Source organism: Oncorhynchus tshawytscha, linkage group LG28, assembly GCF_018296145.1.
Source record: "Oncorhynchus tshawytscha isolate Ot180627B linkage group LG28, Otsh_v2.0, whole genome shotgun sequence".
Lineage (NCBI taxonomy): Eukaryota > Metazoa > Chordata > Actinopteri > Salmoniformes > Salmonidae > Oncorhynchus > Oncorhynchus tshawytscha.
In genome coordinates this window covers 28,540,342-28,559,956 of record NC_056456.1, presented here as the reverse complement: position 1 = coordinate 28,559,956, position 19,615 = coordinate 28,540,342, and the positions used below count along the sequence as shown (strand labels likewise).

Here is a 19,615-nt window from a genome sequence, read left to right as displayed (position 1 = left end):
AAAAAAAAAACACACACTCAAACTCCTCTCACACACAACCACCCCCTCTATCCACCCCCCCCTCTCTCCACCACACCCCCGCCCAAAGCCCCCTCTCTCCTCCACACACACACACACACACACACACACACACACACACACCTCTCACTCCACTCCCCCTCTCAGTCCACACCCCCTCACTCCACACACCCCCTCAAACCCCAAACACTCACTCAAACCCCACTCACACAATCAAACCACACACTCAAATCAAACAAACCACACAGTTCACACACACATCACTCACAAACCCCACTCACTCACATATATACCCCTCACACACACAAACCCCACTCACTGACACACACACAAACCCCATTCACACACAAAATATCTCACTCACAAAAACACCACTCACATACCCCCCTCTCTCTCCACATCCCCTCACGCCACACCCTCACGCAACCAGCACACACTCACTCACACATATACGACTCATACACAAACCCGACTCTAACACAAAATTCCTCAATCATTCACACACAAAAACACACACATCCCTCTCCACACACAAACCCCACTCACACACACAAACCCCACACACACACACAAACCCCACTCACACACCCCACTCACACACACAAACCTTCCACACACACACAAACCCCACTCACACACACACGAACCCCACTCACACACACAAACCCCACTCACACACAAACCCCACTCACACACACAAACCCCACACACAAACCCCACTCACACACACAAACCCCACACACAAACCCCACTCACACACACAAACCCCACACACAAACCCCACTCACACTCACAAACCGCAAACAGCTTACACCACTCACTCAAAATACCCCACTCAAACATATCCCACTCACACACACAAAATATGACACTCACTCACACAAGCCCCATTCAATCACTCACACATATACCACTCACACACACAAAATATGACACTCACTCACACAAGCCCCATTCAATCACTCACACATATACCACTCACACACACAAAAACACCACTCACATACCCCCCCTCTCTACACCCCCTCAATCCACACCCCCGCCCATCAATAATCATGTCCTCACACACCCAGCCTCCCTACACACACACCTCTCCCTACACACACACACCACCCCTGTCCGCACCCCCCCACTCACTCCATCCACAAATCCCACCTCACTCACACAAACACCTCTCCCTCACACACACAAACCCAACTCACACACAAACACACACAACCACCACACAGCGCTCACACACAAACCCCACTCACTCCCCATACAGACATCATACACAGAAAATAGTACACCACTCACACTCTCCCTCTCTCCACACACACACACACACACCAACCCCACTCACTAACACACAACCACCACACAAAACACACCTCTCCATCACTCACACACAGACTCCACTCACACACACAAACTCCACCCAGGTCACTCACACACAAACCCCACCTCTCCCTACACACACACCCCTCAAACACACACAGCTCACACACAAACCTCCCTCCCTCCCACACACACACCTCTCTCGCAAACACACACCTCTCTCTCGCAAACACACACCTCTCTCTCGCAAACACAAACCTCTCTCGCAAACACACACCTATCTCGCAAACACACACACACACACACCTCTCGCAAACACACACACACACACCTCTCTCGCAAACACACACACACACACACCTCTCTCGCAAACACACCTCTCTCGCAAACACACCTCTCTCGCAAACACACACACCCACCTACCTCACACCACACACACACCTCTCGCATACACACACACACCTCTCACCCCGCACACACACACCTCTCACCCCGCATACACGCACACACACCTCTCACCCCGCATACACCTCTCACCCCGCATACACACACACACACACACGTCTCACCCGCATACACACACACACCTCTCACCCGCATACACACACACACACCTCTCACCCCGCAAACACACACACACACACCTCTCACCCCGCAAACACACACCTCTCACCCCGCATACACACACACCTCTCACCCCGCATACACACACACACCTCTCACCCCGCATACACACACACACACCTCTCACCCCGCATACACACACACACACCTCACCCCGCATACACACACACCTCACCCCGCATACACACACACACACACACACACACACACACACACACACACACACACACACACACACACCCCTCTCACCCCGCATACACACACCTCTCACCCCGCATACACACACACACCTCTCACCCCGCATACACACACCTCTCAACCCGCATATACACACACACACACACCTCTCACCCCGCATACACACACCTCTCACCCCGCATATACACACACACACACACACACCTCTCACCCCGCATATACACACACACACACACACACACACCTCTCACCCCGCATACACACACACACACACCTCTCACCCCGCATACACACACACACCTCTCACCCCGCATACACACACACACACCTCTCACCCCGCATACACACACTTCTCACCCCGCATACACACACACACACACACCTCTCACCCCGCATATACACACACACACACACACACTCTCACCCCGCATACACACACACACACACCTCTCACCCCGCATACACACACACACACACACACACACCTCTCACCCCGCATACACACACACCTCTCACCCCGCATACACACACACACACACACCTCTCACCCCGCATACACACACACACACACCTCTCACCCCGCATACACACACACCTCTCACCCCGCATACACACACACACCTCTCACCCCGCATACACACACCTCTCACCCCGCATATACACACACACACACACCTCTCACCCCGCATACACACACACACACACACACACACACACACACACACACACACACAACCTCTCACCCCGCATAAACACACACACACACACACACACCTCTCACCCCGCATACACACACACACACACACACACACCTCACCCCGCATACACACACACACCTCTCACCCCGCACGCACACACACACACACCTCTCACCCCGCATACACACACACACCTCTCACCCCGCATACACACACACCTCTCACCCCGCATACACACACACACACCTCTCATACACACACACACACACCTCTCACCCCGCATACACACACACCTCTCACCCCACACACACCTCTCACCCCACACACACACACACACACACCTCTCACCCCGCATACACACACACACACCTCTCACCCACGCACGCACACACACACACACCTCTCACCCCGCATACACACACACACACACACCTCTCACCCCGCATACACACACACACCTCTCACCCCGCATACACACACACACACACACCTCTCATACACACACACCTCTCACCCCGCATACACACACACACACACCTCTCACCCCGCATACACACACACACACACACCTCTCACCCCACACACACCTCTCACCCCACACACACACACACACACACCTCTCACCCCGCATACACACACACACACACACACACTCACCCCGCATATACACACACACACACACCTCTCACCCCACACACACCTCTCACCCCACACACACACACACACACACACCTCTCACCCCGCATACACACACACACACACACACACTCACCCCGCATATACACACACACACTCACCCCGCATACACACACACACACACACACACACCTCTCACCCCGCATACACACACACACACACACACCTCTCACCCCGCATACACACACACACCCTCTCACCCCGCATACACACACACACCTCTCACCCCGCATACACACACACACACCTCTCACCCCGCATACACACACACACCTCTCATACACACACACACACACACCTCTCATACACACACACACACCTCTCACCCCGCATACACACACACACACACCTCTCACCCCACACACCCTCTCACCCCACACACACACACACACACACACCTCTCACCCCGCATACACACACACACACACACACCTCTCACCCCGCATACACACACACACACCTCTCACCCCGCATACACACACACACACACACACACCTCTCACCCCGCATACACACACACACACACACACACACCTCTCACCCCGCATACACACACACACCCTCTCACCCCGCATACACACACACCTCTCACCCCGCATACACACACACACACACACCTCTCACCCCGCATACACACCTCTCACCCCGCATACACACACACACACACACACACACCTCTCACCCCGCACACACACACACACACCTCTCACCCCGCACACACACACACCTCTCACCCCGCATACACACACACCTCTCACCCCGCATACACACACACACACACCTCTCACCCCGCATACACACACACACACCTCTCACCCATACACACACACACACACACACACACACCTCTCACCCCGCATACACACACACACACACACCTCTCACCCCGCATACACACACACACACACACACACACACACACACACACACACACACACACACCTCTCACCCTGCATACACACACACACACACACACCTCTCACCCTGCATACACACACACACACCTCTCACCCCGCATACACACACACACACACCTCTCACCCCGCATACACACGCACACACCTCTCACCCCGCATACACACACACACACACACACCTCTCACCTCGCATACACACACCTCTCACCCCGCATACACACACCTCTCACCCCGCATACACACACACACCTCTCACCCCGCACACACACACACACCTCTCACCCCGCATACACACACACACCTCTCACCCCGCACACACACACACACACACACACCTCTCACCCCCACACACACACACACCCTCTCACCCCGCATACACACACCTCACCCCGCATACACACACACACACACCTCTCACCCCGCATACACACACCTCACCCCGCATACACACACCTCACCCCGCATACACACACACGCATACACCTCACCCCGCATACACCTCACCCCGCATACACACACACACACACCTCACCCCGCATACACCTCACCCCGCATACACACACACACCTCTCACCACGTATACACGCATCTCATCCCCTACTTTACCTCTCTCCACAACCATTACTAGAACTACACTACCACCCTTCACTGGAAACAACAGATAGTCACCATGAAGAACCTGGACGTTTAAAGTGTCACCTCACCCATTTTCACTGATTATAGTGGATCCCCACCAAACTGTTTTCCTGCTTTCATTAGAGAAAATTGGGAGACATTTTGCTGGGTCATCACTTGCCATTGACTATAATGCAATATGCAAATATGTCTCAAGCATATTAGAAAACACCAACTAGATGAAGTCTCTGCACTACATTCACACCAACTAAATGAAGTCTCTGCACTACATTCACACCAACTAGATGAAGTCTCTGCACTACATTCACACCAACTAGATGAAGTCTCTGCACTACATTCACACCAACTAAATGAAGTCTCTGCACTGCATTTTATTAAAGAAATGCTCCACTGTGCCATAAATTGATGTTGAAAAAAAATATATGCAAATATGGATTCATGGGACAGTGGAGCATTTAAAAATAACTACAAATTGTTGAGAGTTAATGTAGAATGGGATTCTGATGTAATACTTTGTTCGTTTGGAGCATTTTCAGACAGTTTCACAACGCAATGTAGCCAATGTGTCGACCCCGAACAATGTGTCGACCCCGAACAATGTGTCGACCCCAAACAATGTGTCGACCCCAAACAATGTGTCGACCCCAAACAATGTGTCGACCCCAAACAATGTGTCGACCCCAACAATGTGTCGACCCCAAACAATGTGTCGACCCCAAACAATGTGTCGACCCCAAACAATGTGTCGACCCCAAACAATGTGTCGACCCCAAACAATGTGTCGACCCCAAACAATGTGTCGACCCCAAACAATGTGTCGACCCCGAACAATGTGTCGACCCGAACAATGTGTCGACCCCAAACAATGTGTCGACCCCGAACAATGTGTCGACCCCAAACAATGTGTCGACCCCAAACAATGTGTCGACCCCAAACAATGTGTCGACCCCGAACAATGTGTCGACCCCGAACAATGTGTCGACCCCAAACAATGTGTCGACCCCAAACAATGTGTCGACCCCGAACAATGTGTCGACCCCGAACAATGTGTCGACCCCGAACAATGTGTCGACCCCGAACAATGTGTCGACCCCGAACAATGTGTCTACCAATTTTCTCCGTAACGAAACAAAATATAAAAACACTGTTTAAGGGATCAACTACAAGCACAGAAAGAGTGAAAAGAAGTCGCCGGACCACCGCTAGTGTGTCCTCTCCAGACCACTTCTAGACTGCTCTATGAAGTGGCTGTCTAAGAGACAGGGTATGTGGGTGTGTAATCTGCTTGGAGCTGGTTGAGCAGCACATCATAAGATGACACCAGGGCACTGATACCCTCTCTCTCTACAGACCCAGCTGTCTCACCTCTTTCTTCCCCATGCGTATGGACAGAATCTTCTCCACCACAGGCCCCTCTGTCTCCACCTCCTACAGTCACACAGATTGAACAACATTAGCACAGTCAAATGTAAGAGCAATGAGCACAAACCTATTCACACATTTTCTCTCTGGAACGCATGCACACCTGCACACATTGTGGGTGCTGACCTGCTGTTCAGAGGTGTTGAAGGGCGACTTGGGAGCGGGGGAAACATCTCCATCATCGTCTGAGATCCTGAACTCCAGTTCCTCTGTATAGCGCTTCCTCTTCACCTGACGACTAGAACGACGCTTCTATAGAGAGAGAGAGAGAGAGCGAGGTGAGAAGAGAGAGAGAGCGAGAGAGAGAGAGAGCGAGGTGAGAAGAGAGAGAGAGCGAGAGAGAGAGCGAGCGAGCTGAGGAGAGCGAGAGAGCGCGAGAGAGCGAGCTGAGGAGAGCGAGAGAGCGAGCTGAGGAGAGCGAGAGAGCGCGAGAGAGCGAGCTGAGGAGAGCGAGAGAGCGAGCTGAGGAGAGCGAGAGAGCGAGGTGAGGAGAGCGAGAGAGCGAGATAGCGAGGTGAGGAGAGCGAGAGAGCGAGGTGAGGAGAGCGAGATAGCGAGGTGAGGAGAGCGAGAGAGCGAGCTGAGGAGAGCGAGCGAGTGAGGCGAGCGAGCGAGGCGAGGAGAGCGAGCTGAGGAGAGAGCGAGGAGAGGAGAGAGAGCGAGGAGAGGAGAGAGCGAGGAGAGAGAGAGCGAGGAGAGGAGAGAGAGAGCGAGAGAGAGAGAGCGAGAGCGAGGAGAGAGAGAGAGCGAGGAGAGAGAGAGCGAGGAGAGGAGAGAGAGAGAGCGAGGAGAGGAGAGAGAGCGAGGAGAGGAGAGAGAGAGAGCGAGGAGAGAGAGAGCGAGGAGAGAGCGAGAGCGAGGAGAGAGCGAGAGCGAGGAGAGAGAGAGCGAGGAGAGAGAGCGAGGAGAGAGCGAGAGCGAGGAGAGGAGAGAGAGAGAGCGAGGAGAGGAGAGAGAGAGAGCGAGGAGAGAGAGAGAGAGCGAGGAGAGAGCGAGGAGCGAGGAGAGAGAGAGAGCGAGAGAGCGAGCGAGGCGAGGAGAGCGAGCGAGGCGAGCGAGCGAGGCGAGGAGAGCGAGCTGAGGCGAGGAGAGAGAGAGAGCGAGGAGAGGAGAGAGCGAGGAGAGGAGAGAGAGAGAGCGAGGAGAGAGAGCGAGGAGAGGAGAGAGAGAGAGCGAGGAGAGGAGAGAGCGAGGAGAGAGAGAGCGAGGAGAGGAGAGAGCGAGGAGAGAGAGAGAGGAGAGAGCGAGGAGAGAGAGAGCGAGGAGAGGAGAGAGAGAGAGCGAGGAGAGGAGAGAGCGAGGAGAGGAGAGCGAGCGAGGCGAGGAGAGCGAGCGAGGCGAGGAGAGCGAGCTGAGGCGAGGAGAGAGCGAGGAGAGGAGAGAGAGCGAGGAGAGCGAGCGAGGAGAGCGAGCGAGGCGAGAGCGAGGAGAGAGAGAGCGAGGAGAGAGCGAGGAGAGGAGAGAGCGAGGAGAGGAGAGAGAGAGCGAGAGGAGAGAGCGAGGAGAGGAGAGCGAGGTGAGAGAGCGAGAGCGAGGTGAGAGAGCGAGGTGAGAGCGAGAGAGCGAGGTGAGAGAGAGAGAGCGAGAGAGCGAGGTGAGAGAGAGAGCGAGGTGAGAGAGAGAGAGAGAGAGCGAGGTGAGAGAGAGAGAGCGGGGTGAGAGAGAGAGAGAGAGCGGGGTGAGAGAGAGCGAGGTGAGAGAGAGCGAGAGCGAGGTGAGAGAGAGAGAGCGAGGAGAGAGAGCGAGGTGAGAGAGAGAGCGAGGTGAGAGAGAGAGCGAGGTGAGAGAGAGAGCGAGGTGAGAGAGAGCGAGGTGAGAGAGAGCGAGGTGAGAGAGAGCGAGGTAAGAGAGAGCGAGAGAGAGAGAGCGAGAGAGAGAGAGCGAGAGAGAGGGAGAGCGAGAGAGCGAGGTGAGAGAGAGAGCGAGAGAGCGAGGTGAGAGCGAGGTGAGAGAGAGAGAGAGAGCGAGGTGTGAGAGAGAGAGAGAGAGCGAGGTGTGAGAGAGAGAGAGCGAGGTGTGAGAGAGAGAGAGCGAGGTGTGAGAGAGAGAGAGAGCGAGGTGAGAGAGAGAGAGAGCGAGGTGAGAGAGAGAGCGAGGTGAGAGAGAGAGAGAGCGAGGTGAGAGAGAGCGAGGTGAGAGAGAGAGAGAGAGAGCGAGGTGAGAGAGAGAGAGAGAGAGCGAGGAGAGAGAGAGAGCGAGGAGAGAGAGAGAGCGAGAGCGAGGAGAGAGCGGGGTGAGAGAGCGGGGTGAGAGAGACAGAGAGAGGTGAGAGAGAGAGAGCGAGGTGAGAGAGAGAGAGCGAGGTGAGAGAGCGAGGTGAGAGAGCGAGAGCGAGGTGAGAGAGCGAGAGCGAGGTGAGAGAGCGAGGTGAGAGAGAGAGAGCAAGATGAGAGAGAGCGAGAGAGCGAGGTGAGAGAGAGAGCGAGAGAGCGAGGTGAGAGAGAGCGAGAGAGAGTGTGAGTGAGAGAGAGAGAGCGAGGTGTGAGAGAGAGAGAGCGAGGTGTGAGAGAGAGAGCGAGGTGAGAGAGAGAGAGAGCGAGGTGAGAGAGAGAGAGAGCGAGGTGAGAGAGAGAGAGAGCGAGGTGAGAGAGAGAGAGAGAGAGAGCGAGGTGAGAGAGAGAGAGAGCGAGGTGAGAGAGAGAGAGCGAGGTGAGAGAGAGAGCGAGGTGAGAGAGAGAGAGCGAGAGGAGAGAGCGAGGAGAGGAGAGCGAGGTGAGAGCGAGAGCGAGGTGAGAGAGCGAGGTGAGAGCGAGAGAGCGGGGTGAGAGAGAGAGAGAGAGCGAGGTGAGAGAGAGAGCGGGGTGAGAGAGAGAGCGGGTGAGAGAGAGAGCGAGGTGAGGTGAGAGAGAGAGAGCGAGGAGAGAGAGAGCGAGGTGAGAGAGAGAGCGAGGTGAGAGAGAGAGCGAGGTGAGAGAGAGCGAGGTGAGAGAGAGCGAGGTGAGAGAGAGCGAGAGAGAGGGAGAGCGAGAGAGCGAGGTGAGAGAGAGAGCGAGAGAGCGAGGTGAGAGCGAGGTGTGAGAGAGAGAGAGAGAGCGAGGTGTGAGAGAGAGAGAGAGAGCGAGGTGTGAGAGAGAGAGAGAGAGGTGAGAGAGAGAGAGAGAGAGCGAGGTGTGAGAGAGAGAGAGCGAGGTGAGAGAGAGAGAGAGCGAGGTGAGAGAGAGAGCGAGGTGAGAGAGAGAGAGAGCGAGGTGAGAGAGAGCGAGGTGAGAGAGAGAGAGAGAGCGAGGTGAGAGAGAGAGAGAGAGCGAGGAGAGAGAGAGAGCGAGGAGAGAGAGAGAGCGAGAGCGAGGAGAGAGCGGGGTGAGAGAGCGGGGTGAGAGAGAGAGCGAGGTGAGAGAGAGAGAGCGAGGTGAGAGAGAGAGAGCGAGGTGAGAGAGCGAGAGCGAGGTGAGAGAGCGAGAGCGAGGTGAGAGAGCGAGGTGAGAGAGAGAGCAAGATGAGAGAGAGAGCGAGAGAGCGAGGTGAGAGAGAGAGCGAGGTGAGAGAGAGAGAGAGAGAGGTGTGAGAGAGAGAGAGAGCGAGGTGTGAGAGAGAGAGAGCGAGGTGAGAGAGAGAGAGAGAGCGAGGTGAGAGAGAGAGAGAGCGAGGTGAGAGAGAGAGAGAGCGAGGTGAGAGAGAGAGAGAGAGAGCGAGGTGAGAGAGAGAGAGCGAGGTGAGAGAGAGAGAGCGAGGTGAGAGAGAGAGCGAGGTGAGAGAGAGAGCGAGAGCGAGGTGAGAGAGAGAGCGAGAGCGAGGTGAGAGAGAGAGAGCGAGGTGAGAGAGAGAGAGCGAGGTGAGAGAGCGAGAGCGAGGTGAGAGAGCGAGAGCGAGGTGAGAGAGCGAGAGCGAGGTGAGAGAGCGAGAGCGAGGTGAGAGAGCGAGCAAGAGGGGTGAGAGAGAGAGAGCGAGGTGAGAGAGAGAGAGCGAGGTGAGAGAGAGAGCGAGGTGAGTAAGAGAGCGGCGTGTGTAAGAGAGCGGCGTGTGTAAGAGAGCGGCGTGTGTAAGAGAGAGGCATTAAACAGGTGTACCATATTGGGCTAACGGCCCTGAATTAAGACTACAGTCATAACACACCTGGGTCCTGTTCAATACGCACACAAATAGGGCCTAAAATGTACTTTTAGATTTTTTAAAAATCTACCAGCCACTCAGATTTTTTTACCAGGCCAAATATTGCCACAAAAAATGAAAGCAACAAAAAAAATGTGTTGTAATGTTTCTAAAACAATACATGCATTACTTGTAAGAAGTAAATTCATTTATGATTTTTTTGAGACCTGGGTCTTTTAACCAAAATATCAGAGATAAGACAAAGGTTCACCTGCCCCTTTAAAGGTGGGGGGTTACCGTGGTAATGCAACCCCAGAGTCATGTGCCTGTGAGATTGAGAGTCTGACTAATAGCCGTGTTGTCTTCTCTAGCAGCTGAAACTCAAACATAGAAAAACAACCTGTGAACAAAACAATGTAAATAGACCAAGAAACACAAGGACAAATTCTCACTTCAAGTAAACTAGACCAACTGTTATGCCTGTCCACAGCGCTTCTAAAAACAAATCTTCCACTCAGCGCTTCAGCCAAGCAGTGTTGCAGAGCGAGGTGGGATAGGCTATAGGAGTCATAGTTCTTTGACGTTGTGTGATTAATTGACCAGTTATGAAACAAGACGGCAGAAATACTTTCAACATAATACTTTTTATTCACGAGTGAAATGCTCACACTGGAGCCCTGAGCACCTGCCCTGAGCACCTGCCCTGAGCACCTGCAAATATATATATATATATATATCAATCTGCACCCTAGTCCCTAACACTACTTTTGTATGGCTAAATAATTTATTCAAACAATTAAGACCAGAAGTATGTCAATAAATGAACACAGACATCTTCATAGAGGGTCTAGAACGTCGCAGATAGACCTGGGTTAAGAGGTTCTGAATGTGTAATCTCTGTTCCAATACGTTTCTATTCGAGCGTTCTGTGGTGCTGAACAGTTTCATCCCAAACTTGTTCTACAATAAACACCACTAGCTTCCATGATTAAGAGTAATAGCGGATGTTTGTAGAAAAGTGCTGCTTGCTTATATTGTCACTACGCCACCCCCAGGCTCATGCCAACATTGGATAACTTTTTTGCATTTAATTTGGAAAGTGTATGTCCATCTACTGTACCACCGATGTTACGGTGTGTGTTTACAACTAGCCTCTGCAGAGTCCCCCAACAACCGGATGTTCTGGTTTTCAGAGGAAATGGAAAGAGAGCCTGCCACATGACTTCCACTTTTGGATGTTAAAAAGGAGACTCAGTCTTCTCCTCCACATTTACCAGATTGGTTGAACAGTGCAGGAGATAACGAGGACAAAAACAGTGTTACGAGCTTCAGGCCAGTATGTAGGGGATCTAGCTTCAGGCCAGTATGTAGGGGATCTAGCTTCAGGCCAGTATGTAGGGGATCTAGCTTCAGGCCAGTATGTAGGGGATCTAGCTTCAGGCCAGTATGTAGGGGATCTAGCTTCAGGCCAGTATGTAGGGGATCTAGCTTCAGGCCAGTATGTAGGGGATCTAGCTTCAGGCCAGTATGTAGGGGATCTAGCTTCAGGCCAGTATGTAGGGGATCTAGCTTCAGGCCAGTATGTAGGGGATCTAGCTTCAGGCCAGTATGTAGGGGATCTAGCTTCAGGCCAGTATGTAGGGGATCTAGCTTCAGGCCAGTATGTAGGGGATCTAGCTTCAGGCCAGTATGTAGGGGATCTAGCTTCAGGCCAGTATGTAGGGGATCTAGCTTCAGGCCAGTATGTAGGGGATCTAGCTTCAGGCCAGTATGTAGGGGATCTAGCTTCAGGCCAGTATGTAGGGGATCTAGCTTCAGGCCAGTATGTAGGGGATCTAGCTTCAGGCCAGTATGTAGGGGATCTAGCTTCAGGCCAGTATGTAGGGGATCTAGCTTCAGGCCAGTATGTAGGGGATCTAGCTTCAGGCCAGTATGTAGGGGATCTAGCTTCAGGCCAGTATGTAGGGGATCTAGCTTCAGGCCAGTATGTAGGGGATCTAGCTTCAGGCCAGTATGTAGGGGATCTAGCTTCAGGCCAGTATGTAGGGGATCTAGCTTCAGGCCAGTATGTAGGGGATCTAGCTTCAGGCCAGTATGTAGGGGATCTAGCTTCAAGCCAGTATGTAGGGGATCTAGCTTCAGGCCAGTATGTAGGGGATCTAGCTTCAGGCCAGTATGTAGGGGATCTAGCTTCAGGCCAGTATGTAGGGGATCTAGTTTCAAGCATTTATTTTACACCTGCTATTTTAGGTTAGCTCAAAACTGATGTTACTGTGTGTGTCACTAATGTTACAGTGGGGGTGTGTGTGTGTACCTGGACACCGTCATCGTCGTTGTCCTCATCGGAGGGGCCTGGGGGTGACTTCTCCACATCAGAGCTGACCGAGGGCTCCCTCATCCTCTTAGTCTCCTTCACACTGCTGACACTGCCCTCCGCTGACTCCACCTTCTTAGTGCTTCTAGAGGCAGGAGGGGAAGAGGGGTTAGGAGAAGATGAAAGAGCGACAGAGAAGAGGACGGAAGGGATTAGGAAGAGAAGGATGAACGAGAGGTTGATATGAAAGAGCATACATTCAACAGCATACATTTTTGCACTGAAGGACTGGAGTTAGGATACACTGGCCTAAGTATAGTTAACCTTACACCACAATCTTTAAACTCCTGAAAAACTCATCATCTGCTTCCACTATATAGACTTTCCACAGCATGAGGACCCACCGTAGACACCAGCGGAAACCATTTTGATAACTGTTGGAACAATCAACAATAATCCGTACACAAGAGCATTTAGCAAGATAAACCTGTGGTTTCAAAGTTGATGTTCAGATACACAATGAGATGGAAGTCGTGGGATTTCTAGTAACCATCTTGGAGATGCCATGTTTTAAATTAACAGTTTGAGGTCAATTCATTTCCTTGAGGCTGGATGACGGACGGTTGAAACATGAACAGCTAGAGAAGGGAAGAGGAGAGGGAAGCTGTGTGTCTCTTTCCGCATAGAGAGCGAGACCGCTCCTCCCTGCCACAGATTACACAAAGCCCTGGAGGTGAGCAGTCAACCCCCCCTCTCTCCTTAGCTCACTCCCTTGCTGGCTCTACTCTAGGGTCCCCCTCTACTTTCATTTGCAGCCAAGAGCAATCACATCGCCCTGGTAACCCGCGGTCACGTGATCTGCACCTGTTCCTCTGGCTGGACTCCACAGGCTGGAGCCATCTGCTCTACTCAGACACTCTACTCCTCTCCCTCTATCACTTATCTCCTCCTACTGCTGCTACACTGAACAAAAATAAAATGCAACATGAAACCATTTCAAAAGATTGTACTGATTTTGTCTGATTTCCTTAAATGAACTATTTGAGTGAATGAATTAGGCCCTAATCTATGAATTTGACATGACTGAATACAAATGTGCATCTGCTGGTCACAGCGATCTTAAAAAAATAAGAAGATGGATCAGAAAACCAGTCAGTATCTGGTGGGACCATTTGCCTCATGCAGCGCGACACATCTCCTTCACATAGAGTTGATCAGGCTGTTGTGGCCTGTGGAATGTTTTCCCACTCCTCTTCAATGGCTGTGCGAAGTTGCTGGATATTGGTCGGAACTGGAAAAAGCTGTCGTACACATCGATCCAGAGCATCCCAAACATGCTCAGTGGGTGATATGTCTGATGAGTATTCAAGCCATGGATGAACTGACATTTCAGCTTCCAGGAATTGTGTACAGATCCTTGTGACATGGGAACATGCAGTATGCTGAAATGTGATGGCAGTGGATGAATGGCACAATGGGGCTCAGGATCTCGTCACGGTATCTCTGTGTATTCAAATTGACATAAATAAAATGCAATTGTGTTCGTTGTCCATAGCTCTTGCCTGTCTATACCATAACCCCACCACCACCATGGGGCATTCTGTTCACAACGTAGACATCAGCAAACCACTCACCCACACGACACCATACATGAAACTGGGAATCATTCACGAAGAGCACACTTCTCCAGCGTGCCAGTCGCCATCAAAGGTGAGCACTGAAGTCTAATGACGCTGAACTGCAGTCAGGTCAAGACCCTAGTGAGGACAATGACCACGCAGATGAGCTTCCCTGACTGTTTCTGACAATTTGTGCAGAAATTCTATGGTTGTGCAAACCCACACTTTCATGTACAAACCGGGTGGCTGGTCTCGGCCGATCCCGCAGGTGAAGAAGCCGGATGTGGAGGTCCTGGGCTGGCATGGTTACATATGGTCTACGGTTGTGAGGCCGGTTGGACGTACTGGCAAATTCTCTAAAACGACATTGGTAGAGAAATGAACATTTATTTCTCTGGCAACAGCTCTGGAGAACATTGCATGCTCCCTCAAAATGTGAAACATCTGTGGCATTGTGTTGTGACATAAAACTGCACATTTTAGAGTGCCCTACAGTCCCCAGCGCAAGGTGAATCTGTGTAATGATCATGCTGTTTAATCAGCTTCATGTTATGCCACCCCTGTCAGGTGGATGGATTATCTTGGCAAAGAAGAAATGCTCACTAACAGGGATGTAAACAAAATTGTGCTCAACATTTGACAGAAATAGGCTTTTTGTGCTTATGGAATATTTCTGGGATATTTTTCTTTCAGCTCATGAAACATAGGACCAACACTTCACATGTTGCCTTTATATGTTTGTTCAGTGTACATAACTATGTAACTCCATTGCGTTTCCCTGTTTCTCTCATCTTGGTTAGATAAGCTTCTCCATCTTCCCCCCTCCTAGTCAACCACAGTCTTGCTCCTCTCGGTCCACTCCTCTCCAATGCATCTTCCTCTAACAATCAGAGGCTCTAGCTCTCTCCTTTCATTCTACTGCTACATCTTATTGATCAGCTTCTTCATCCCTTCGCTCTCATTCTCTTGCTTTTCTCTGTCGACCTAATGTCCCTTTCCCCCCGTTCTCTCACCCCTCTTTTCTGTCGACCTAATGTCCCCCCCGTTTCCCCCTCTTCTCTGTCGACCTAATGTCCCTTGTCCCCCTCTTTTCTCTGTCGACCTAATGTCCCTTTTCCCCCGTTCTCTCACCCCTCTTTTCTCTGTCGACCTAATGTCCCTTGTCCCCCGTTCTCTCACCCCTCTTTTCTCTGTTGACCTAATGTCCCTTTCCCCAGTTCTCACCCATCTTTTCTCTGTTGACCTAATGTCCCTTTCCCCAGTTCTCACCCATCTTTCCTTCTCCATCTCTTTCCACTTAGTCAGCCTCTCAACCTCTTCTCCCGTCTCCGCTCCTTCTCTACCCCACTATCAAGTCATCTCCTCTCCTAACCACTCCTTCTCTACCCCACTATCAAGTCGTCTCCTCTCCTAACCACTCCTTCTCTACCCCACTATCAAGTCTCCTTCTCTCCTAACCACTCCTTCTCTACCCCACTATCAAGTCTCCTTCTCTCCTAACCACTCCTTCTCTACCCCACTATCAAGTCTCCATTTCTCTCCTAACCACTCCTTCTCTACCCCGCTATCAAGTCTCCATTTCTCTCCTAACCACTCCTTCTCTACCCCGCTATCAAGTCTCCATTTCTCTCCTAACCACTCCTTCTCTACCCCGCTATCAAGTCTCCCTTTCTCTCCTAACCACTCCTTCTCTACCCCGCTATCAAGTCTCCCTTTCTCTCCTAACCACTCCTTCTCTTCCCTACTATCCCACATACTCCTTAATACTGCTCTCCAGTAACAATGGCTTGTGGGCAGGGTTCAAGGCTGTGTGTATGCAACCAGGGAAGGAGGAAGATAGCCCTCTGTGTTGCTGCCTCCGCTAACGCCTCTAACCAACGCTGTTATAGAATTGTTTTTTAAAACGTAATCTTTATTTAACTAGGCAAGAACAAGTTCTTATTTACAATGACGCCAAACCCGGACGACGCTGGGCCAATAGTGCGCCGCCCTATGTGACTCCCAATCATGGCCGGATGTGAAATACTAGGTTTTAGAAGATGGTGGCTCTAGTATGTAGGGCTAAAATACCAGTCGGCCATTATGGTGCTTAACTACATTAACAAGTGGGATTTGTTGAAGTGGACCACTGGAATTCATCTGGAATGCAGTGTCTGAGGTGCACTGGGTGGCATTTAGGCATGTGGTCCTCCAGCAGGAGGAGAGGGAAGGAAGAAGGTCAGAGGGGGAGTTACAGGACATCTGCCGTTCGCTGGTGAGAAGAGTCATACACAGCTAGACCCCCTGACACTTCCTCCTCCTGCCCCCCCACCCCCACACACACTTTTGCATACTTGCTAAGGGCAACACATGTACACAGGGGTATATACACAGAGCTTCAGCATAGTGCCTGCAATAACTCTGGAGACATTAACAAGGTACGGTTATCTCAGTCATGTCACTGGCTTGGGAGGGGAGGTGCCTCGATGCAGAGAGAGAGTAAGCAACAAGATAAACAGATGGAATGGTGAGATCTGTGTGTGCTGATTGGGGGCTGAAGGCACTTCTGTCCGTTCAGTATGAGCAGGAGACATTGTAGTACCACGCCTCTAAATGCATAGCGTTCCTCTGCGCGTTGTTTTAGGGACGACCCGCTGTAGACGTCGGACGACATTTTTTTGCAAAATAGGTGCGCACACGGTCAGCAAATTCTGTTCAGGGGTACTCTTAGCCAGCAAACACTTTTGGTGTGTCTGAGCCCTTAAGGGTTAACACATGGTTTAGTTTGTTTGCATTCAGGGAGAGAAACACACACAGGTGAGGTGGCTGCAGGTGTGCTTCCTTCCTGACAGCTGTGTGCAGTGCAAACAAATCTAGGACACACCACGTCAAACCCATCTGTGGGTGTGGCAGCAAGAGGAGTGATGACACAGGAGACAACGGGCAGCTATTAATAGCTCAGCTTTCTCCCAGGATGACCAAGCACACAAACAAGGTCAAAAGCCAGCCTGTTACCTACCTGCCATTGGCTCACGGACTGTCCCCCTCTTGCCTGAAGCCTCACACTCCACCCATGTCAGTGAAGCTGGTTAGGCAAGCAGGGGACAAATAAGTCCACTCTCTCCTCATCGGTTTAAGCCAAACTGCCACCTGACACAGTGCAAATGACACATACATATATATATATATATATACATACATATATACATACACATATACATACATATATGTATAAAAAAAAAGCCAAGATGGCGTAGCAGTAAGTCGTCCTGTCTCGTGTCCCTTGTATATATCGTATATTTTTCGTTTTTTTTACATATTTTTCTTCGCATATCTCTTCAAAAACATTTTGCTAAACCTAAGCTTCCAAATACTCTCCTGCAACCCGCCTCACCCAATGTAGCTATTTTTCCTAAAGTATTTATATTTACTTCGGAACCGGAACCCCTCAACTGAAGCTAGCCAGCTAACCACCAGCTATGCTAGCGGTCTTCAGCTAACCGGTCATCAGCTAAGCTAACCTTTAGCTCGGAAAGCTCTCGCCAGTTCGAACAACGCGACTCTAACCAGAGCATAACGGACCTATTTATTTTTCATCCCCGGATTCCCACCGCAAACGGAACATTTTTCAGATGGATCTTCACAACTAGCTATCTAGCTAAACCGCAACCCCGGATGATTACTCCTGGCTAGCGCTTCCACCCACTTAGCGTGAAGCTAGCCCGGCCAGCGCACCTGTACTACCACCGTAGCATACTCCTGGGCTACAATACCCGGGCCCACGACCGGTATATCGATGTCACCGCATGAAGAGGAATAAACAGACTCACCCCATCGTGACGCCCCCCAAAGCCCAACTCTCTAGCCCTCGCTATCTCCCTGCTTGCTAAACTCGGCCTGCTAACTGCTAGCTTGTTTAGCCCGGACCTACGAACTGTTAGCTTGTTAGCACAGGCCTGCTAACCGTCTGAATCGCCGCGTCCCAAACACGCACCGGACCCATACTCACTTTCTATCTCTTTTTGATTTTTAATCTGTTTATACCTTTCCGGAAACCTGCCTCACCCAATGTGACACGGAATCGCCATTTTTTTAATTTTTAGAACACACTCAAGAACTTCCAGAAGCTAACCAGCTAACTAGCTACAAGCTATTTAGTCATTGTTAGTTTTTTTTCAACCTGGATAACACTCGCCACTCCAGCTCCCCTGCCCCATCCACCGCTGCCCCCTGGACACTGATCACTTGGCTACATAGCTGATGCACGCTGGACTGTCCATTAATCACGGTACTCCATTCTGCTTGTTTATGTTTTATCTGTCGGCCCCGTTGCCTAGTCAACGCCATTTTACCTGCTGTTGTTGTGCTAGCTGATTAGCTGTTGTCTCACCTACTGTTTTAGCTAGCTTTCCCAATCCAACACCTGTGATTACTGTATGCCTCGCTGTATGTCTCTCTCAAATGTCAATATGCCTTGTATACTGTTGCTCAGGTTAGTTATCATTGTTTTAGTTCACAATGGAGCCCCTAGTTCTACTCTTCATACCCCTGATACCTCCTTTGTCCCACCTCCCACACATGCGGTGACCTCACCCATTACAACCAGCATGTCCAGAGATACAACCTCTCTCATCATCACCCAGTGCCTGGGCTTACCTCCGCTGTACCCGCACCCCACCATACCCCTGTCTGCGCATTATGCCCTGAATATATTCTACCATGCCCAGAAACCTGCTCCTCTTATTCTCTGTCCCCAACGCTCTAGGCGACCAGTTTTGATAGCCTTTAGCCGCACCCTCATACTACTCCTTCTCTGTTCCGCGGGTGATGTGGAGGTAAACCCAGGCCCTGCATGTCCCCAGGCACCCTCATTTGTTGACTTCTGTGATCGTAAAAGCCTTGGTTTCATGCATGTCAACATCAGAAGCCTCCTCCCTAAGTTTGTTTTACTCACTGCTCTAGCACACTCTGCTAACCCTGATGTCCTTGCTGTGTCTGAATCCTGGCTCGGGAAGGCCACCAAAAATTCAGAGATTTCCATACCCAACTATAACATCTTCCGTCAAGATAGATCTGCCAAAGGGGGAGGAGTTGCAGTCTACTGCAGAGATAGCCTACAAAGTAATGTCATACTTTCCAGGTCCATAC

At 51.3% G+C, this 19,615-nt stretch overlaps 1 protein-coding gene across 5 annotated transcripts in view; it reads right to left on the bottom strand.

The window, feature by feature from the left end:
• Window positions 1-19,615, bottom strand: part of LOC121841178 (chromodomain-helicase-DNA-binding protein 7-like) — a 114,913-nt gene that overhangs the window by 47,760 nt on the left and 47,538 nt on the right. For 3 of the 5 annotated variants that reach the window (XM_042307969.1, XM_042307966.1, XM_042307968.1), the window contains exons 3-5: window positions 12,870-13,014; window positions 6,653-6,778; window positions 6,470-6,532 (exon numbers count right to left, since the gene is read on the bottom strand). In XM_042307969.1, coding sequence (XP_042163903.1) covers window positions 6,470-6,532; window positions 6,653-6,778; window positions 12,870-13,014 — 334 coding nt within the window. Of the gene's footprint in view, window positions 1-6,469; window positions 6,533-6,652; window positions 6,779-10,826; window positions 10,930-12,869; window positions 13,015-19,615 lie in introns of those variants that run through there. The other 2 variants (XM_042307971.1, XM_042307967.1) reach the window with 2 other exon arrangements.